The sequence below is a fragment of the Zeus faber genome, assembly GCF_960531495.2.
Source record: "Zeus faber genome assembly, chromosome: 3".
NCBI classification, from domain to species: Eukaryota; Metazoa; Chordata; class Actinopteri; order Zeiformes; family Zeidae; genus Zeus; species Zeus faber.
The window spans coordinates 969,154-992,332 of record NC_137190.1 but is presented as its reverse complement, the minus strand read 5'-3'; the positions used below and the strand labels follow the sequence as shown (position 1 = coordinate 992,332).

At 45.4% G+C, this 23,179-nt stretch overlaps 1 protein-coding gene across 1 annotated transcript in view; it reads right to left on the bottom strand.

The window, feature by feature from the left end:
- Positions 1–5,183: 5,183 nt before the first annotated feature.
- chsy1 (chondroitin sulfate synthase 1) overlaps positions 5,184–23,179 on the bottom strand; it is a 36,361-nt gene continuing 18,365 nt past the window's right edge. Inside the window, exon 3 of the mRNA XM_079997776.1 lies at positions 5,184–7,098. Within this exon, the coding sequence (XP_079853902.1) occupies positions 5,509–7,098 (1,590 nt within the window). The 3' untranslated portion in view covers positions 5,184–5,508. The remainder of the gene's footprint in view (positions 7,099–23,179) is intronic.

Below are 23,179 nucleotides of genomic sequence, written 5' to 3'. Positions count from 1 at the left end.
CCAGATGTCCAGTGTGGGACCAGACGTCCAGTGTGTAAACAGGGGTCCAGTGTGTGTGACCAGACGTCCAGTGTTTGACCAGACGTCCAGTTTGTGTCCAGACGTCCAGTGTGTCCAGATGTCCAGTGTTTGACCAGACGTCCAGTGTGTAACCAGACATCCAGTGTGTGACCAGACATCCAGTGTTTGACCAGACGTCCAGCGTTTAAACCAGACGTCAAGTGTGTGACCAGACGTCCAGTGTGACCAGAGGTCCAGTGTTTGACCAGATGTCCAGTGTGGGAGCAGACGTCCGGTGTGTGATCAGGCGTCCAGTTTGTGTGACCAGACGTCCATTGTTTGACGAGACATCCAGTTTGTGTCCAGACGTCCAGTGTGTCCAGATGTCCAGTGTTTGACCAGACGTCCAGCGTTTGACCAGATGTCAAGTGTGTGACCAGACGTCCAGTGTTGGACCAGATGTCCAGTGTGTGTGTACAGAGGAGCTGTTTAATCAGGTGATGCTCATCTGGAGCTGATGGATCCAAAACATAGAAAAGATCTTTGCTTTGAAAAGCAGAGTGAAAGTCTCCAATCGGAATATACTAAAGTACAGGTACTTGTATTTAAGTACTTGTATTTAAGTACTTGTCTGTGTCCTCTTGTTCCAGAGCCAGAAGCTTGACTGGTCACTGTGCCCCCCCCCCCCCGCCCCTTGTAGTGTGTGTTGGGCTTCAGTGTTTTTGAAAATGTCTGCAACAACTAACATCACCTGTTAACAACTTTGTCATTTTTCACAGCGACGCAACTTCCTGTTTCTAAGATTAAGATTGACGGGCTTTAGTTCGTCTTTTTATTGACACACACACAGTGAAATGTGTTTTTCTGCTTCCCCCCCATGGAGGCGTGTCCTTCCTCCGGGGTCAGGAGCAGCTCACGGCGTCGTGGAGCAACTTCAGTGTCACAGGCAGACCATGTTTCTTGTGCATGTTTGTAGAGTTCTTACAACATTACAAGGAGGAAACGCCACGTGAGCACAGGGAGAACATTTAAACTCCACACAGAAAGACCCCTGATCAGGATAACCCCCTCGGAGCACAGCGCCCCAGGCGGGAATCAAACCAGAACCTTCTTTCTGAGGCAGCTGTGCAACGCACCCTGACACATTCTTGTGGCTCACGTTAGCGTGGGTGTAGCCAAGAGCCGGTACAACCCTAAAAGACCTGATAGAAGACCTGAAATAGAAAATATAAAGAAAGTATGAGAGTTTCACATTTTCCAAAAGGAGACGTTTTTTAAGTGAGTCCGTTTTTTTGTTTTTTTTCGAAAGAATAGCTTAATTATTCCAACCTAATATCTTCGTAGAGGCCGTAGAACGTTTTTCCTCTGGACGGTTTGAACCGTCCACCCATTGGACGGAGAGTTCCTCAGCAGGTTGGTTACGAACAGAAATGATGGAACTAACATTTTAATCAGACTCGAGCGGGAAAACAGACGGATCCTTGAGGAGCTTGTTGGCGCACGCGACTCTTGGCTCTTGTTTGCGAACAAAGAGGCATTCGTTGTTGTTTATAGATATTGACGATATTCTGAACTTTGTCCTTATGATTCATAAGGAAGAATAACTTCCATTTCAGGTGTGATTAGGGTCCCAGGTGTTTTGGCTTCTAAACACCTGGGACCCCACGTGACTTTTGGGGTTTGTTCAGTCGACCAGCTCAGGACTCAGAGATCAAGGGACAGTTTGGAAAATCCTTCAAATCTGAATGCCATTGAAACAGATGGTTGTGTATCACAGATCCCTCAGCTGTTACATTTAACTCAGCACAGAAACGAGTGCAATACTTTTTACACAACATGACGGAACGAACACCAAGGCTCGTTCTTATGAAAAATTCTGGTTGAAACAAAACATTTTGACAAGAAACGACTTTCACTCAAAATTCAGTTTAAAAGAACACTCCTTTCAGCTGGTTTGTGAGTTTAATTAATACTTAAATACTTCATATAATACTTAAAATCAATACATTTTAACAAAGTTAACAGGGATATTATGAATTACATGATTCTATGAACTTTAAAATCGGATATCAAGGAACTAGAATCTGAACAGGCACAAGTATAAGTATGAAGTAAAGAGTAAAGTGAAGTATAAAATGAAGAGTAAAGTAAAGTGTAAACTATATTGTAAAGCCCAGTCATATGCAAAGTAAAGCCAAGTGCGAAGAAAAGTGAGGTGTAAAATCGAATGTAAAGTACAGTCACATAGAAGGTTAAGTCATGTGTAAGGTAAGGTCAAGTCTAGAGTAAAGTCAAATGTAAAGTGAAGTCAAATGCAAAGTTGATTAACGTAAAGTGTAGTAAAGGCAAGTGTGAAGTAAAGTGAAACTAAAGTTAAGCCTTTAGCAAAGTCAAATGTAAAGTAAAGCCAAGTGTGAAGTAGTGTGATGTCAAGTGGCATCAAGTGTAAAGTGTGAATAAAGTGTAACATTAGATCTAATGTAAGGGCAAGTCAAGCGTGAAGCAGTGTAGCTTTTAGTGTCACATAACATCAAGTGTAAAGTAAGGCCAAATGTAAAGTGGAGCCAAGTGTAACGTAACGTCAGGTGTATAGTAAAGTAACACCAGGTGTAAAGTGGCACAGAGTGTAAATCAAATTAACACCATATGTAAAGTAACAACACTTGTAAAGTGTGACTTGAGAAGTGTAAAGTGCTAAGTACAGTGCAGTGTGTATTGAAGTGTGAAGTAAAGAATGGTGTTAAGTGTAGATTGAGGTCAAGTGTACAGTAATATTCAAAGTACAACGTAAAGTTTAAAGTAAATAATTACGTAAAGAGCGGGTTGTCTAGAAAGCAAAGGGTTGCTTTGATCCGATCCCAGGCTCCTCCTGGTAGCGTGCTGATGTGTCCTTGATCAAGACACTTGACCCCCTAACTGCTCCCCGGGCACCTCTACATGGCAGCCACTGCTCCTCGATACCTCAGATACATGTGTGTGTTGTGATACATCAGATACTAGGATGGTAAATGCAGAGAAAGTGCAAATTTCCCTGCGACTGATAAGGGTATATAAATAAAGTGTAAAATTGTCGAGAGTCAAATGTAAAGTAAGGTCAGTCGTAAAGTGTGAAGAATAATCTTTATTCTGTGCACACAGTGTCAAGTCAAGTGTAAAGTGAAACTTTATGCAAAGTTTGAAATGAAGTGTAAAATTAGGTGTGTAGTGTGAAGTGACAAGTAAATAGTTGTGTAAAGTACAATTATGTCTAAAACAAAGTCAAGTAAAGTGTAACATTTAGTATTGAGAAAATAGTGAAGTGTCAAGTAAAGAGTTAGGTATCGTGTAATGTTTAAAGTAATGTGTACGGTAAAGTCGAATGTAAAGTGATGTGGCAGTTACGCCACCCAAGGGGCGTTCTCAGGGCCTTCCGGCACAGAGACACAGACGACGGGGGGTTGTTAACACCAGTTTATTGTAGAGAGCAGGCTAGGTGGAATTAGCCTGGAGCAGATTGAACATGTCATGACAGGACTCCTATCCTGAGTGAGTGTGTGGACGGGGTTTTACCTGCTGCTTGTTAGCCCAACCAATGAGCATCAGGTGTGCCTGCGCAAACCAACCCATCCACCACAAATGTGTCAAGGGTGTGTATCACATCATTTTGATAGATAAAAATCAAATATTTATGGTGACAATAAGACTATTTAATGACTTAATAATATATGACAAAACATATCAAATAAAGTAATTTAGTGAATTAAATAATAAATTTAAACAGTGAAAGTAGTGAAGCAAATTACATTTTTTCTTGAAATCTCTTTTATCTCTTGTCCATTTTTACCGATGCTCTGCTTCAACATTTTGGGAACAAAAATAAGATGCGTGCGTTAACAAAATACCACAACAGCAGCAAACTTTGATAAACAATTTTCCCCAGTTTTATTTTTCTTTAAATATAAAACCTTTCCCGGTGGGACAGGGATGAAGAACAGAAATGAATAAAAAATAAAAGCCTGTGACAAAGATACTACCATGGGAGCGTAGTCATTCGTACTCGTACATCTTAGCGCTGAGCTACAGCAGAACCCTTGAGGAGCAGCGACGTCTCGTCTTCACACGGAAGAGACCAACACGCCACAAGGCGAGAAGAGGCGTGTGACGCAGCCTTGGCGTGTTTGAAACCTGACGTGTTATTTACACCAGAAGCAGGAAGCCAAGACTACTGATTTAACTTCAACTGCCACACACACACACACACACACACACACACACACACACACACACACACACACACACACACACACACACACACACACACACACACACACACACACACACACACACACACACACACACACACGGTGCAAACTTCTTTGGTGATGAGTTCAAGGAAACACGAGGTGGAAAAAAACAGCTGAAATGCTTCTACAATCATTCTAATAAACATCTTAACAAACAGCAGAGAATGGAGCTGAATATTCAATAAATTAGGAAGCTGGGGATGAATTGCAGATATTAAATCCAGCAGTTGGCTTCACAGAAATCAATCAGCAAATGGAATTAAGGATCCAGGAGAAATAACAGTGTTATTTTGCATTACCCACAAACAGTTAAAGCAAACAAAACAGAAGAATATTGCAAATGAAAAGAAAACGGCCTTGATTATGATGATGAAAGCTGTGAGTCGTCTTTGTCAGTTACTGAAACATTATTCATATTAACCCTCCTGTAAACATTCACTGTTACCTTCAGAGCGCTGGTCCACAACTTATAGACTCAAGTCTTTTCCTCACATGACAAATGGAATACTGAACAATCACCCAACACCCAGGAGCCCAAATGACCCTCCAGGAGCCCCCAGTAACACCCAGGAGCCCAAATGACCCTCCAGGAGCCACCAATAACACCCAGGAGCCAAAATGACCCTCCAGGAGCCACCAGTAACACCCAGGAGCCCAAATGACCCGAGAGGAGCCCCCAGTAACACCCAGGATCCCAAATGACCCTCCAGGAGCCACCAGTAATACCCAGGATCCCCAAATGACCAGAGAGGAGCCCCCAGTAACACCCAGGAGCCCCAAATGACCCTCCAGGAGCCAAAATGACCCTCCAGGAGCCCCCAGTAACACCCAGGAGCCCCAAATGACCCCCCAGGAGCCCCCAGTAACACCTAGGAGCCCAAATGACCCTAGAGGAGCCCCCAGTAACACCCAGGAGCCCTGACAACACAGACTGGTTACAGACTTCAGGGGTCTGGCTCATGCTGTGGTTCAGCTCATCTCGAGGAACATCTTTCAATATTCTGTTATTAACTTAAAAAAAAAGACAGTTTCTACAGAAGAGTCTGGTTCCGCTTCCTGTTCATGGTCAACATCTTAAAAGAGAAAGAAAAAGAAGCCACATACTGAAAATAGATCCATGTGAAGTCTTCGATTTCAGTAAAAAATAAATTAGGTAAAAACACCACGAAGAGGAGAGAGGGCGAGCCAGGTCCTCAGTCCGCTTTCCGATTGGCCGGGCCGCTCGTCACACTGTCCTAACCGAGCCGTTATTGGCCGGCCTCCTGAAGCCCTGCTCGTTCTTCTCCAGCCACAGCTCGGCCAGCTGCTGGGTGGAGCCATGTGACGACGCCTTGGAGCCCACGCACATCTTGTACTGCTTGGCCTCCAGGTTGGGGTCGCATATCACCGGGTGGTGGACGTGCACGATCCCCGTGTCCGTGCTCCTGAACAACTTAATTCCAGACTGGACAAACTTATTAAAGAGGTCCACGTCCTCCAGCCCCCAGCCCTGTATGGAGGTGTCGAAGCCCCCCGCTCCCAGCAGGTCGCCCTTGTAGACGCAGACTATCCCGAAGCCGTAGTTCCTCCACAAGCCGGTCTTGGAGGTGAACACGTAGTGGTTGTCGCTGGGGACCTTCCCAGCGTACACCACCTTCGGGTCGTATTGGCTGAAGATGATGGGGAAGTAGGTCTGTTCCCCCAGGGCCGTGTTCCCCCGGCAGCGCTTCAGGAAGTCGGCTGTGAACAGCAGGTCCACGTCGCAGTAGAAGAGCAGCGAGTCGTTGGAGAAGTGGGAGGAGCCCACCTCCAGCGCCAGGGCCCTAGAGAAGGAGCCTGCCACAGGCTTGATCTCCATCTCGGCGCGGGGGTACTTGATGTGGTACTCCCTCATCAGTTCCACCTGCTTGACCCGCTCTGTGTTGTTGTCCGTGCTGAAGAGCAGGACCAGAAGCTTCACGTTCTGGTTGGGAATCAAGCACACACGCTCAAAGTTGGCCATGAAGCGCACAAATATGTCGTAGCGCCCGGACAGCGGCACCAGGATGTTGACCTTCTTCTCTTTGGCCTCCCTCTGGTCCTGGCCCGAGGTGGCCAGCTTGAAGGGAACCAGCATCTTCAGGGAATTGGACAGGAAGGAGAGGGAGTCAGACTCCTTGTTGATGCGGCTAGCCAGCGCCCTGGCGTCCATCTCCTCCTCCTCCCTGAACTGTATGCGGCTAAAGGTCTGCTGCAGGTAGGCGTGCCTCCTCACGGGCACCGTCATGGTCTTCCCCTTGTGCTTCTTGTAGAGCAGCAGCAGGTCCAGCACGTACTCAGCACCATACAGCGGGTTGACCCTGCGGTACCCATACTGGATCTCCTTGAAATCGATGACCCGGCCTCGCGTCTTGGCATTGGCGTTGATCATCTCCATCACCTGCATGATGATGTCTTCCAGGGCCTGTCTCTGGGAGGAGTCCATGCCTCGACGGGGGGGCTGGCCGTCAGAGGAGGAGAACAGGTATTTCCCGGTCAGGAACTCCCACTCCAGCACCTCCTCCCTCTGCCGTGGATGGAAACGCATGAAGGATGGAGGCACACCCAGCTGCTGGTCCTCGCGGCTGGGCTCAGCAGCGCCGTATCGCCCCATCTGGACGATCTCCCGGTGCAGCTGGATGGTGCGGTGTCGCAGGTGGGCAATCTTCCGGCTCAGCATGTAACTGTGCAGGCGGTACTGGTAGGGGGGGTTCTTGTTGGGGTGTAGGGTGATGGCGCGATGGATTTTGCTGTTGTGGAGATCTCGGATGTAGCCCTTCTTATTTGGCTCGTAGTTCTCGTAGAACAACTGCTGCATCTGCAGAGACAAGGGAGAGAAAACTGTTAGAAGCACCTTCTATAGATGCAAAGAGGTAGAAGACGATAACTTCATTTATACACTGGAACAAATATAAGAGTCAAGAGCGAGAGTCACTGACAAGAGTCATTCAGTGAGGGCTGCTCGTCAAGACAAGTTCATGCTCCAGTCCATCACAGTACAGTCTCACAAACCCACATTTCACACAGACAGGCTTATATTGAAGGCTGGTAGAAAAACAATATCACAGCTACTGTATATCAGCACAGCATTATTTTGGACTTTCTTTGATGTAAAGTTGGTGTGAGCAGAAGAGAAACACGACATAAGTAGAAGAAATACTAATAACTGTCTGTGCCACAGTGTCAGTCTTTCTAAACCGACACTTGGTAGGGCATACGCATCACGTCTGACTTTCTATATCAAGTTTACCCTCAATCCTCTGTGGAAGCCTTACAAAACCAACATTCCCCAAATCCCAGCAGCCATATCTATAAACAGTAGGCGATCTACAACCCAGCGTTCCAGAAGGCAGGTTCTGTGGTGTTGCTGCCCCTAAGAGAACCAGGGCTTCTATTTACAGACAGCACAGACCTCAGAAAGCCCAATTTACAGCACTGGAATGCAGCCGCAAGCCCAGTCCTGGGGTCAGCCGGGACGGGCCTGGTTTGAACACTGTGCAAAGTGATACTTGAACGACTCAACCCGGTTTCTCTGCATCTTTTATGTTTGGTGGTGTTGGATGATTAATGTTTAGTTCAGAATTCCAGATTTAAATTAGGCTATATTGCTAAGACTTTGGAAAAAAAAAAAAGCCTTGCAAAGTCTAACAAACAGTTTTATTTTACACACTTCAAAAACCTTACTCAAATCACCTCTTCTCGTTGAACTAAACACTGAATTCACAGACCTGCCGTCAGATCTGTCAAATCTGTCCCCTGGCAGAAGGCGAGGGCCCGGCCTTACGCGCCGGGACCCAATGAGGGCACATGTGTTTTCAATAAAAATTAATGCAGAGCCACCTTACCCACATTAGATCAGCTATTCCCAAACTGGGGTGGTGATGTTGGGGGTACGCCAAAAAACAAAACAAAACAAGACAAAAAACAGATTTACATTCAAACGGATTCGAACGGATTTACATTCAAAACAGTCAAGGGCTCGAGGGGGGGGCACAAAGAGGGAGCGATCGGGGCGCAATTTGTGCAGCTGTCTCTCTCTCAGATGGTACCGACCAAAACAGTGTATTTTTATTCTAGATGTAGGTGATCTTATCTTACATCTCCTTATGGAACGAAACAAGCACCGTGTGCACTGGGGACACTTACCCCGTGCTGTGCCTCCCTCACCCCCCTGTTGACAGCCTGCCCTGAAGAGGGGGTACGCAGCTGGAGGGTGAATGTGTTAAGGGGAACCAGACTGTAAAAAGTCTGGGAACCACTGCATTAGATAATACATAAGCATCCCACAAGCGTTAAACAGATAGTGATTTTCATGTGAGTGGATGGCAAAAATCGCCCATTAAAAAGGTATTTGTAGGGTTTCTTCCTGCGGTTGGGGCTTGTTCAGTGAAGTCACATGTTGTCATCCAGCAAATTCCAGGTCAATAATGTCATGTCATATATTCAGCAAAATCTGAAAGCCTGACATTGTTTTCAGCCGTCTGTGTTCCAAGGGTTTAGGCCGGATGGGTTTTTCAGAGCCGGGCAGGTGGAGGCTGTTTCCAGCTGGGAGACAGCGCTGGTCATCAGCTGACGGCGAACAGCTCAGGATGTTTACGTCTATGCCCCCCCCCCACCGCTCCAGCAGCCCACTAATCATCTAACCCTAACCCTGAAAGACTGCTGCGACTGACAACTTGTTAGAATGATTTTTTTCACAGTCATTAAACCCACATCCCGACCGCCTGCTCATTGAGCTGGTAACAGCACTGGCCTTGTTTCTTAAGACTAGAAGAGAAAACTCCTGCTCTTATATATTCCATTTCCCCACACAGGTAACTATCACAGCACTGCAAACACTATTATCAAACTGACAACATTGACAATTTGTGAGGACAAAGCGCTCTACAGTTGGTGTGGAGATGTTTGCTTTAGCAGAGTGATAGCGTTACACCACTGGACTCCAGAGCTTAAATAAACACTCAGCTACAACATTAACGCTCTTTGTTTTGCGACGCCTCTCTGGTCCATTCAGGACCAACGCGGCCTGTTGGGAGGCATTCTGGGAAAATGTGGCGGCTGGCCAAAAAAAACAACGAGCGCTGACTCAATTTGCCGTCAAACATGTTAGAGGAGGCCGGTTGTTTACAGATGGCAGAGCATTGCGTTCAGGTGGTGGGAGTTTGGGTTGAGCAAATCCAGCTGGAATGTCACTCATCTGGTGCGAAGCCTGGTGATTAACGGTGACGGTGTTGATTTGAATATTCTGTTAGAACAATAGATCAGTTCATGGGATGCTAAGGTTCGGACACTGAGCCACAGGAACATTTCAGCAACCCTGAAAACAGGCCCTGGGCTGATGCAAGGGCCGAGCACAAGCGTTCATAGTGAGCGCGCTCTCTGCTGCAGTGTTCTGCAGAACCATGGGGGGCAGTAGAGAGAAGGTACCCTGTGAAGCAGGAAGTAGTAAATGAAAAAGAACACGAAACAGTAAACATGGCTGCATGCTGGACACCTTTTGACCTTTTTAAGGTAAGATTTAGAAATTGTGCAAAGTGTACCAGGCCGTGGTTCTATTTGAATGTGTGACAGCTCTGAATGTCAGAGAGATTGTTTTCAGAGACGCGATGGTCAATTATGGTCCAGTGATATGAACGGCTTCCACTGCTGAGTCAACCTGCATGTCGGGCTGTGGCACTACATCAGCGCTGTGTGTGTGTGTGTGTGTGTGTGTGTGTGTGTGTGTGTGTGTGTGTGTGTGTGTGTGTGTGTGTGTGTGTGTGTGTGTGTGTGTGTGTGTGTGTGTGTGTGTGTGTGTGTACTTGGAAAGTGCTGCTGAAATGAGGGGGAAGCTGCAGAGAAAGGAAGCCAGTGGCGGCTGGTGGGAAGCAGCTCGAGCCCTCGGCAAGGCAGAGCAGCGAGCTTCGGCTGGCTACATTTAATCTGAAGCACAATAGCTCTGAGTGGGCCATGCAAATCTAATTGGAGACGCCATTATGTTGCTGTAATTGGCTCTTTTATAGTGGCGTGTGGCTGTCCAAACTGATTTCTCTGCCAATGAGATGGTTTCGAACACCTACAGCAGCTCCACAATCAGGCCTTTAATTGATGCGTGTGATTGGAGGCAGCATGCCGGCAGTTACACTAAGGCAACGGATGACTTGATCAATATCATCAGGTTTATAGTTTGAGGGTTGACGGAAGCAGCTGTGAGCCAGAACGCTACGATCGATGCCTGAAACGCGTTCATTCAACAGACGACATCATCCAAGAGATCGAGGAGTCACCCTCTCACCTGAACATTCATCTATTGCATTAAATCCATGAATTTCTGGTTCTGAAATGTGCAATTAATCAAAAAAAATAAAAAAATGAAAAAATAACTACCAACACTTGCACAACATGTCAACACCTATAATTGAATTCACATAACTCTTTGACCAACATGTCCACATGTTCATATCCATCCAAACTCATGTCTCAAACGAAATCCTCCACAACATTCATAGTTATATTCAATATTAATAGTTTTTAACAATAGTATTTCAAATTCACAAACTGTTCCTTTCAGGTCCTGTTATTCACTTCACCTGTCAGCGGTATTTATGTCGTGGTTGATCGTAAGTGAATAACATTGATCATCTGGTTCCAATGGTACCTGTCATGGGGTGGGAGATATAGATATATATATTGTAATATATAAATTATTATATATAGTGTTAAATATCATTATTGTTATATATATAGTGTTATATATTATTCTATATAAGGTGTTATATATTATTATTATTATTATTATTATTATATATACACACTGTTATATATATTATGATATATACTGTTATATATAATTATGATATATACTGTTTTATATTATTATTATAAATACTGTTATATATTATTATAAATACTGTTATATATTATATATACACTACTCACAAAAAGTTTGGGATATTTGTCTTTCGGGTGAAATTTATGGAAAATGTCAAAAGTTGACGCTACAGTGATATGATATGATGAAAGTAGAGCATTTAAGTAGAAGATACAATGGTGATTTCCTCATCTCAAACTATGTATTGAAACAAAAGCCAACAACAGTGGTGGGTTTACTACAACAACAAATGTCAATGTCTCAATAACTTGTCATGTGACCTTGAGCATCAGTTACAGCTTGACAAGGACGTCTCATGCTGTTCACGAGTCGACTTATTGTCTGCTGAGGCCTGGCCCCCCACTCTTCTTGACGCGGGCCCTGAGGTCATTGAGGTTGTGGGGTACAGAGTTACGAGCCTCTGCACGGCCACTCAGCTGATCCCATAGGTTTTCTATGGGATTCAGGTCTGGAGAAAGTGCAGGCCACTCCATTTGAGGTGCCCCAGTCTCCAGCAGCCGTTCCCTAATGATGCCTCCTCCATGAGCTGGAGCGTTGTCGTCCATGAAGATGAAATGAGGCCTGTGTTGTTCATGCAGGGGCACAATGACTGGATGAATGATGTCATTCAGGTAGTATGGGCTTGTCACTGTACCATTCACAAAGTGTAGGACAGTTCTGTATTGACCAGACACACCTGCCCACACTGTAACACCACCACCACCACCACCAAAGGCTCGTCTGGTGACAACAGTGGCTGATGCGTAGCGCTCTCCTTGACGTCTCCAACAGAGAACAGCACTGAGGCCCCTGGTCCCTGCAAGACCATGATGCCTGTGCCTGGTGGTGTGGTCAGGTAGCCTTGCAGGTGGTCTAGCACGCAGACCACGCTGATGTCAACGGTTTTGAATGGTCTGATGTGACACTTGGTGCCTCTCACCTCCTTTAAATGTGCCTGGAGTTGAGTGGCATCATCATGTGGTTCCTCAGGGCACTGTTCACAATGAAGTGCTCATCAGTGTGGGATGTGGCCAAAGGACGTCCACTTCTATGCCTTTCTGTGACTTCCAGTCTCTGTATCTCTGTTGCAACCTGCTGATGACACTCTGTGACACTCTAAGCTCAGTGGCCACTTCCCTCTGACAACATCCTGTTTGAAGCCTCGCAATGGCGAGGTGCCGTTGATCAGTTGTTAGGTGTCGTCTTGGTCTCATGATGTCAACATGTGAACAGCATGATGAAGAGGATTGTTTAAATACCAATTCTAATTGAAACAGGAAATGTATTGGTGGATTCATGGATCAAACACCTGTTGTGGTTTTTGCCGTTCAGCTTCTTGTTAGAGAACAGCAAGTTGTGCAAAAAGTACTGAAACACTGAACAGTTGTGCATTCAAAAGTTCATAGAAGGTCAAATTAAGTTCACCTGTAAAGGTTATAGTGTATTTTAGGTTCATCCTGAAATTTCACCCAAAAGCCGAATATCCCTAACTTTTTGTGATTAGTGTAATATATATATATATATATATATATATATATATATATATATATATATATATATATGTATGAGGCAGCAGGTGAAGAATCAGTTGTTGAAGTATAAAAATGGGCGTGGTCAGGATCTGAGCCACTTTGACAAGGAGCACCTTGTAATTGGACAACTGGGTCAGAGCATCTCCACAAGCACAGGTCTTGTGGCTGTTCCCGCTGTGCAGTGGTTACTACCAAAAGTGTCGAAGGAAGGACGAGCGGTGAGCCGGCGACAGGGTCATGGGGCCCAAGGCTCATTGATGCACGTGGGGAGTGAAGTCTAGTCTCTCTGGTTCGATGCCACAGAAGAACTACTGTAGCACAAAGTGGGGGAAAAGTGAATGTTGCTCTGATAGACCTCGCAACTTATGCCGAGTTCAGACAACGTGATTCTGGCCGGATTTTCCACTCGCCAACAGGTTTTTGGAGATCGCCGAGCAAAGCCCCAGATCGGAGGAAAATCACAGCATGCTCCCGTGAGCGACGAGCGTGTGGTGTGCACTGCTCACAACGCGATCCCACTGCTCGCCTAGCGCTGGCAGACAACGGCGAGATATCAAGCAGGTTTAATATCTGGTCGTGTCGGGAGCAACACAACAAGCTACGGCCAATGAGAGCAGACACTGAGTGAGGGGGAGGGGAGGAGGAGTCCAGAAGGAGAGACAGGAGTGCACGGAGCAGCAGACAGAAACAAACAACATACCTATTTTACTTTTCTTCTCTAGGTTTTTAATATATATTTCTTGTTTAAATTCTGCTTTTATCCTTTTTTTTTTTTTTACAGTTATCAAGAATCTAATAAAAAAATAAATAATCGTGTCCAGCGCATGGTATCACGTCATTTCCGCCGTCACCCGATTTCTCCTGGTGAAAGATCTTGTAATGTGTGACCCCCTGTCACCGATCAGTCTTGTAATGTGAAACCACAACGACATCAAGATTTCCAATCACAAGACAGAAAGTTGTGTAGTGTGAACAGTACAGCGATCTGACCACTTTGAGAGTCGTGTAGTGTGTCCATTGCATTACAGCACTTAAAGGATCTGCTGTTAACGTCTGGGGGCCAGATACCACAGGACACCTTCTGAGTCTGGTGGTGTCACTGCCTCCACCTCACAGCTGTTTCAGGGACACGAGGGGGAGCTACACAATATTAGTGTTTATTAGTGGTGCTTTTAATGTTGTGGCTGATCAGACAGACAGACAGACAGACAGAGACCTCTCCCTCCCGTCTACAGTACGGCCATGCTTATTATGGGGATGGTAGCTCAGGAGGTAGAGCTGGTGGTCTAGTGATCCAAAGGTTGCTGGTTCGATCCCAGGCTCCTTCTGCTAGCAGGCTGTAGTGTCCTTGAGCAAGACACTTAACCCCTAATTGCTCCTGATGGCTGCGTCCGTCGGTCTTTGAACAATTGTAAGTCGCTTTGGATAAAAGCGTCTGCTAAATTACTAAATGTAATGTAATGTAATGTATTGTCCCGTTCTCCAACTGAATGATGCTGATGACAACCTACACATATAGGATGTTGCCTCAGCTCCACCCATCAGATATGGGACGGTCAGCAAAGGAAATTGATTGGGAGGAGCGTCGGTTGAGCCAGGTGCATGTTCTGCAGACCAGGATATGAGAGAACCTGGACCGGATATGAAAACAGAGCCAGAACCTCAGCCCTGCCAAGTCTGATGTCCGCAAGAGCTTGGTTTAAATTCCTTCAATATAAAACCAGGAATGAATACTGATTAAAATAAAATGCTGTGTTTTATTCTTAGGAGTATAATGAAAGCCTGGTTTCGGTTAATTCAATGATTAAACTGACGGAAGTACTTTCGTCAAAATACTGTTTTCCTGTTTGATGACATATTTATGTTTAGTTAGTGGCCCAGATGAGTCTCAGTGAGGCGGACAGTGGCACATTCAGCCGTTTAAAGCTTCAAATCATTTCCTCCGTCTGGAGACTCCAGCTCAGGATGCCTGAGCATGTGCCGACACGCAGCCGACACCTCAGACCAAGCACCAGGCTCATTAGAGCGACTCATAGATCCAGTATCATCCAAGTGTGAAGAACGCTGCCTCAATGCTTCTGCTCAGCAGAACTGAGATCTTGTCTTGACTTCAGAGCGACTCAGACAGTCCAGATCCAGGTTGGAATCGTTTGTTGCACAACTTATGTTAACAGAGTACAAGCTGCTTGCTCATTCAGCAGCGTGGGTTGTTAGTTCAAAGCCCCAAAGCAGCTTGGTGCATAAAGTCAAATAAACTTCTTTAGCAAACAATTCCTACCGAACAATTCCCAACTCGAGCTGCTTTCTACCTCGGCCTGAGCTGCGAGCGGAGTCGCTGCTTATCACTCAGCGTGCTGAGAGGCAGGAATGTGAAGGAGGCCTCTGGCTTTGTGGTTCCGCAGAGCGCCGGACTGGACTCTGTGACAGAAAAGAAAAGGCCCTTTGTTCTTCGTTGGTCTCTCCATCCAGATGTCTTCATACAGGCGGAGGCTCCCAGGGGGGCTGAGGGATCACTGGGGGGGGCTAAGCCGCATGTAAATGGAACGACTCCCAACAACAGCCAGAAATTAAAAGTTAATTAATCCCCCCCCTCGCCCCCCGAGTCAACTGAACATGCAGGTCCCCACCCTCAGGAAGACCAAAGTCCCTTTAACAGGAGTACATTTGGTTGGGAACCATCTCGGTATCGCTCCTAAACAAGAAGTTGCCCAGTTGCCCCAGGCAGATGAGGTGAGAAGATGTGGGGCCTTTGTCAACCACTTTGTGTGGTCTGGTTGCCCTGTTGTCGCTTTTCATATGTGAAAAAAGTATAATAACTAAGTGCAAGCAGGGGAAATGACTTTTCCTAGAGGATTGATTTATTCAACAACATAATGAAACAACGTAGAATATTGAATTATGGATTATTATCATATAACATCAATATCACTCAATATCACTCAATCATAAAATTATTTAAATTTGGCAACCATTTTGGATTCTTGGAAACCAACAGCTGCTTCATGGCTGCCAATTTGTGTCAGGCCCTGAAGGTTCTGTTCTACAAACTGCAATTTAAACTTCATTATGCACCATGTTAAATATTGTACAGTTATATATACTGTATACGTACAGGATGTTTCGACTTGATGACTGTTCTGTACATCCAGCGCTTCAAAGAGTCATGACGTTACCATTCAGAAAAGTTGGAATCGGACAGAGATTGTTGGGTTTTCTTTACGTAACGGAAAGGTTACCAATCTGACGGAACCACGTAGATACACTGTTAAATCTAAAGCAGCAGCTTGACTACAACAAAGAAGTTGTAGAAGTTGTTATTCATTGATTTTAGTGGCGCAGCGTTGGAAGGCATAGTGCTGATTACAACCAACACACTCCCTCTAGTAGGACTGAAATTCCATCTAGTGTAGTATTTCAGACCAACAGGTTGGAAGCGATAATCTCCGTATATAAAGAGCCTTTGTCCGAGTGTAATAATCTCTCAAGCCCGCTCACTTATTTTTTAATAAAAAAAGAATCTCTCCTGCTAACAGAGCGCTGAATGAAGCTACATTAAAAGTCTTGTGTTGAATCTCTACTTCTTTTGGCAAAAATGAGAGAACTGTGCAAACTGCCAAAACACAGCCAGGACGTAGCCAGGCAGCTCCGAGTAAAGAGCTGCAGCAAGGAAGAAGAAAGCAGAAAATGTACAAACACAAATGATTCTACATGTAAATAACAAACAGCAAGGAGCAGCATGAACAGTAGCAGACATCACGGTCACGACGAAGCAGAATGCGACTAACACATTCTTGCATGTCGGGCATTTTCTAGTGCCAAGCAGGAACTCATAAATTAGCAGGGGGCCAATAAATCTAAACATTGTAATAAGCCAGACCTGGCTTCAATCAGCTAAGGAGCAATATGTTAAACATCCAGCCTCCCAGAAGAGCAGAGAACTCAGGCTTTTTTCCGCTGAGCAGCAGCTGAAAGGTTTAGGATGGAGCTGACGAAACCAAACGGTCCTACAGGAAGTACAGTACCAGGTACAGTACCATTCGTACCAAGACAACACTAGTAAACAATGCTGTTGCCATGGAAACAGTCATTTAGTGCTATTGATGGCTTCCATTTTTCTAAATTAATAAAATTACACATGAATATGTAACACATCAAACCAACCACAGCAGCTCCAGCAGTTTAACCAGACACGTCTGCAACACAGAGAAAACTAGAAAATACATTTATTTCCTCTAAGACGGCATGAACCTTTCTTCAATGTAACGGAACTTCACTGCATCAGGTCGGCTGACACTGGAGAGAAGTAGAAGAATAGAACTGTCTGTAGACTGAGCCCGCACCTCCTCTTCAGCATCGTAAGGATCCTGCAACGTACCAGACTCCTCACTTTGTAAAGGAACATTCCGCTTAACATCTGAGTGTCCAGCTTGCTGCGCTGATCTTCCAGATTCTTTATGGATTCCTTTTGCTTCGTGCAGGATTTACAAACAATCCATGAATAGACCAGATCATTCTGATTTCTTTGACAAGACCATCTCAGTAAATATCAAAGGTTCCTTCTCCTGCGGTTGTTCCGCACTGTTTCCAACACAGATCTCTGGGGTCACACGTTTCACGCTGAGAATCACCTTTTACTCAGTGATCAACACAAAGCCACCGCAAGACATTTCTTCACATTTCTGATCAGTTTAGAATCTGTTTTAGGAAACATTCCTGACTGAGTGCAGCAACACATGCAGAAAACAAAAAGACCAAAATGGACAGAAATCGACAGAACCCACAGTCTGGCTTGCATGGACCAGCCCGACACCGGAGCTTCGTGACGTGTTGTGTAAATATCCAATGTGTGTTCATGTTCGATCGGGCGATGGAGAAGACTTTTCCCGTCGAGCCCTTGCCGCAGGCTCGCAGCGATCAGTCAGACTTCCACGGAAAAGGTCGCAGTCAACAACGTGCATTATTGTGTTCTCGCACACAACCCTCCCTCCTGACATCCAAGCAAAGCCCAAATTAAAGCCCTCCATAAATGACGACAAGCGAAAGTAGCCAATATTGGTAGGTTTTTGTTTTTTTTATTGTCAGTGTTAATTATAGTTCTGTTGCGGCAGAATACTTGGCGGTGCGTGGAACTAGCATTTAGTGAGCGCCGCCCAAGGAAGTTGGAGGCGGAACAGGAAGTGGGGTGTGGGCGTAGGAAAGAGCAGAGACAAACGTTTATACATCGATGAGTGAAAGCGAATGTTTGGGGAAGGCTGTAATCTACACCCGTCTCTGCCCTAAACAATCCCTGGATTCAGGTCAGGTTTCATCACAGCAGGGGGGAGATGATCACAACATGATCTTCATGTGGATTCAGTCTGAAAGATTCCTACAAGAATAGAAGTGTGTGCCCAAAGAATGGAGTGCGGTGGCCCAAAAAAATCTAAAACTCACTAAACTCCATGGCAAAATGCCAGAGGCTCAAAAGATGAATGAACACATCATTAAAAATACATATTAAGGTCTTTTAACCCTCTCCAGACAGTCTGTTCGAAGTGGTGTTGCTGGTGTCATTACAGAATCAGACACTTCAAGTTGATTCATTGAGCGACAGTGTCACAGGAAGTAGAAAATTAAGCTCAACTCAAAACCTCCTGAAGCTTCCTGTTCAATTTGGTTTGATATTCATTTCATAAAAAGTACTTTATCTCTCATGTCTGAAACCTTCCAGACTAATAGACTTTGTTATCTCTCATGTCTGAAACCTTCCAGACTAATAGACTTTGTTACGTCTCAAAACACAACCGTTCAAAAAGATCCGGTTCGGTAAAACCAAAGTCACATCGAATATGTCACGCTAACACACCGGCTACGTGCACGCTGCCACGTGCGCCGCTAGGTGCTGGTGTCTGTTCTGGTGAGTTTCAGCACTGATGCATTTTTCCAGCTGAAAAGCTCCTTTCAGCTTCCTGAGGAGGGAGGGACACACACACACACACACACACACACACACACACACACACACACACACACACACACACACACACACACACACACACACACACACACACACACACACACACACACACACACACACACACACTTTCCTAAAGGTCAGATTATAAAACTCAGGAGTCAGTCAATCCAAAACACATGCAACAGGGGCTTCATCCGTAGGGAAAGAAACTCACTTAACATTGACTGAGTGAAACATTAACAATAAATAACAGATTATTTTAGCGCATCAGAACCCGTTTAGTGAAGTGCCACATCTAAATAATCCAGAGAAGAAACACTAACGCTGATAAATGCACTCAGAACATGTTCAGTGTGACATACTGGGCCCTGGGTCAAACCCCTCAGGGTCCAGGGGGGGTTAGGGGGTCTGGGGTCCAGACTTGTTCAGAGCGGTCATCCCTTTGAACCCCCCCCCCCAGCCCCTTTGTCTTTCATCCTGCCGGCCACTGGACCCCCAGGGGCAGGAACAGCTGGGGGGGGCCGTGTTATGGCCCCCGGTCCAGATGTCCCCACAGGAGGACCGGGTCTGGGAACCAGGACCAACCCACCCGCCAGGGGAGCTCTGACCCACCTGGGGCGCAGACCAGCTCCATCTACAGGTAGTTAGCCACCATGAGTCTAGTGCCTCCGGTGGCTGCTTCCACAACAGCGCTACAGGAGTGACAGGAGTACGCAACAAAAAAATTAATAAAATTCAAAACACGCGTTCAATAAACTCTTTCAGGGCAGGGATACAAATTTAAGGAATTTCCTTAATTGATAGTTGTCAATGAATTGATAACAAAAGCTAATGGCGTGACGACCTACACAACGTCGCACACCTCAGACATTTTGTGATGGGGTGCGAGGAGCGCACATTCATTTCATTATGGCGACGTTGGAGGCTCTCTGAGCTGGTTCACTCATACTGGATTATTTACGACTCGTCTCTGCACGAGTTTAATATTTGTACTTTTCGCCATCCTCCGCGACGGACAAACAGATAGATAAATAAAATAGTAAACTGTATAGATATGACAGTAAACGGTGAATAAACAGTGACAAACTCCTTCAGACATATTTATAATAATTATTTATTGCTGCTGTTTGGGCCAAACTCGTCCTAATTAAACATATTTCTGAGTCATCAGTCAGAGCCACGAGGCCGAAGGGAACACACCCCATGCTGTGCCCAGTCTGTGGGCGCGCACGCACACACACACACACACACACACACACACACACACACACACACACACACACACACACACACACACACACACACACACACACACACACACACACACACACACACACACACACACACACACACACACACACAGCTTGTAAAGTTATCATATTGTGGCAACAACACGAGAGCAAACATCACAGATTGGAGAGTGTGTGTGTGTGTGTGTGTGTGTGTGTGTGTGTGTGTTCACAACAGGGTTTGGGAGTCCAGTCCATGTCAGAATAATCTGTTTCAGTTGAGATTTTACTTTTAAAAGAATTAATTCTAAAATGGGTCTCTGCGAAAAGAAAGAGACTTTTCTGAAAAGCGAGTTGTTTGCATCCCTGACTGTAATGACCTTGCTCTACTGCCGTCCACTGGTGCCTGTACGGGCCGTTGATTAAATATGTTTGTATGTATGCCTGTTCTGATACATTGGATAACAAACTGCTTAACAATGCTTTACGACAAAACATTTGACATGGAACAATTGAAAAACAGTCATAACTGATGGTGTTCACCAAAAAGCTCTCCTCTAGCGAAAGCAGCAGAACACAGTAATATGTGTTTCTCGACTTCTCGCTGAGTCCTCCTCCTCCTTCGAAGCAGAAATAGAGTCCGTTCTCTGATTACTGCTTTGTTCTGAGGGAGTCCCTGGCGTGCCAAGGAGTGCATTAGTGAGAGAAGCAGCGTGTTGGTCAGACAGTACAAGCATTGTAGCGTCTGATCCAGGAGGATCCAACATGGCCACCGGTGTGGGTCCCTGGAATCTCCACGGGAATCAACCGGGTTCCATGTCACCACAACAGACAGGGAATCACAAGACAGAGCTGCAATCTTCCTCTTGTCCTGTGTGTGCGCATGTGACGGTCACAGAGCCCTTTGTTAACCTTTAAACCAGAGGAAGGTTCAGTCGCTCGCCGGCCAAATTAGCCGCAAGACGAGTCCAGATCCTTCCACATCATGGACACACACACACACGCACGCACGCACGCACACACGCACGCCGTTGGGAAGGAAGCTTAATGCTGCAACATGGCTGCTTGAGACTCAACCTCAAATGGATCCTCCCAGTTGAACCCTGGGGGCGCTGAGACCAGAACCAAGGACCTTGGATGGGAATCAAGCAGCTTCCCGCACTCTGGATAAACTTGCTTTAATTTGTAAAGAAAAATCTTCACATTGTTCAATATAAAGTCTAGAACAATCATTTCTCATATCACAAGTTTAGAAAAGCTTACCCATCAACTTTTTTCAGAGTATCTTGGGTTGGAATGCGTTGCAGGTTAAATTAAGTTTAAATTAAACGCCACATACCACGTCTCGTCACGTGAAGCACCGCCACATGTGGCCGAGCCCAAATGGCCGACTTGGCTCCGAGTCACCGCAGTGAAACAGACCAAGACGAGAGATTAGAGGGAAGAGATGTTTGATGCAGCGGTGACAGATGTACACTGGGGACTCTAACTTCTTAACTTCAGATTAAAAGCTGTAGATCAAACGGCACAGAGCTGCACCCGCCCAGAGCCTGGTGAGCTGAGTCACCGAGCCACGCCCCAAACCCACCCGGGACGGGAATAGAACCTGGCATCAAACACCAGTACCGGCTGAAAAGTCCCACAGATGACCGAGGCTTTACTTTTCAAGAAGCGGACGGTGGAAAGAGCACTGCCTCAATGACCTGATGGACTTATAAAAGGAACCAGAAATCTGTAATAAGAGGAAACACACAAGAATAGTAATAATTTGAGGAAAATGAATGAATAGGGTGGGAGGTTGGTTGTTTTTCCACTGGGAAACAATGGAAAAATTTTAATAACCGCGTTTTCCCTCATGCATTTATTTGATGTATAATCTGCAGTCTGGTAAATCAGGTCTGAATGTCACACCACTACCATCTCTAGTCCTGCCAACGCTGAACTTGGCATGCAGACGTGGGCCTGTGCGGCAGCTGGGTAGTTCTGTGCCACCAGTTTGACAGAAACAGGACGTTCTCCCCAGACAGGAATCGAACCACAGTAATGGAAATAGGACGGAGTGAAAGCAGGGAAGTCCTGGATCTTTTTTCACGGTTTGGGGATTTACCTCATCATAACCAGAGGATCTGGTGAGACTCTTTCCGCTGAGAAAAGCACAGCAAACAGCAGTGAGTGGATGGAAAAAATGAGCCGCAGCCAGAGAGTTTTTACAGGTTTGGATGGATGGCGACCAGCGGAGAGCGAGACATGGAGGACGAGTTCGTCTGGGGAGGGACCAGAGCTCATTATCACACTTAGCAGGTTTCACCACAGGCTGAATGTCTCACCATCTAAGGCCATCTGCTGAGACGCTTCTCTTGCTGGTCGGTGTGAAGGCAGAAAGCTCTTGTCGTGAGCAGAGCTGTGTTTAATTTAAAGCCATTAGATTACCCCTAAAAACTCTAAATTGAGCCTTATTATTATTATTATTCAATATATCATGATAATTATCCACATCGATCAGCATGAAAAAAAAAAAAAAAACCCATTCTAATAACATTCTGACAACACCTTTAATGTCATCAGTACCCTCTGTGGCTGGTCACTCACTAGCCAAATGGGCAAGCTGCATCCAAATATAAAAGGGGCGTGGCCTTTCAGTTATTGGATGAATAGTAATTGGTAGAGGTGTCAGGATTCCAATTAAAAATCCAACAACAATTAAAAAAAAAAAAAAAAAAAGAGCGTTTGATTTCGGACTTGGAAATCACAATCAGATTCGCGATTCTCCCTGTATTTTTGTGGGTAATATTGTCCGACATGGTCGCCATATCGGGGCGGTCAGGATCCCCCGGTAAACAATGCAGTGTGTGCTGGGGGGTGTCGACTGCGGCTCACTCGGCTTCGAATCGAAATCATGAAATTTGGTTCAGAGTTGGGAGAGCTGCGGTCGACTCTATGGAGGAGCCCGCTGCACCGCATCCCTCAAGGAACCACCCACAAACGGATGTGCAGACGCATGAGGTGAGACTTGACGACGGCGCTGATTGCATTTTAGTACATGCAGAACAATAGACACTGGTAGTAATTTTCCTTTTACTACCAGCGATCTACTTTGGCAAAAATAGCGTCCGTCTTTCTGCACTTATTTTGGTGAGTAACTTAGAAGTAGTGTAATAAGTAACTTATTGTTTATAATTCTAAAGTCTAGTTTTGTTAAAGCTCTTAACTATTTAGGTGTGTTTAAATATTATCATATTTCTGTTATTTATATATTTTTTCAATTCAAATAAAAGTAACTTACTGGGAAACAAGTGTTTTTACAATTTATTTTTTATTTTTTTTACAAATCA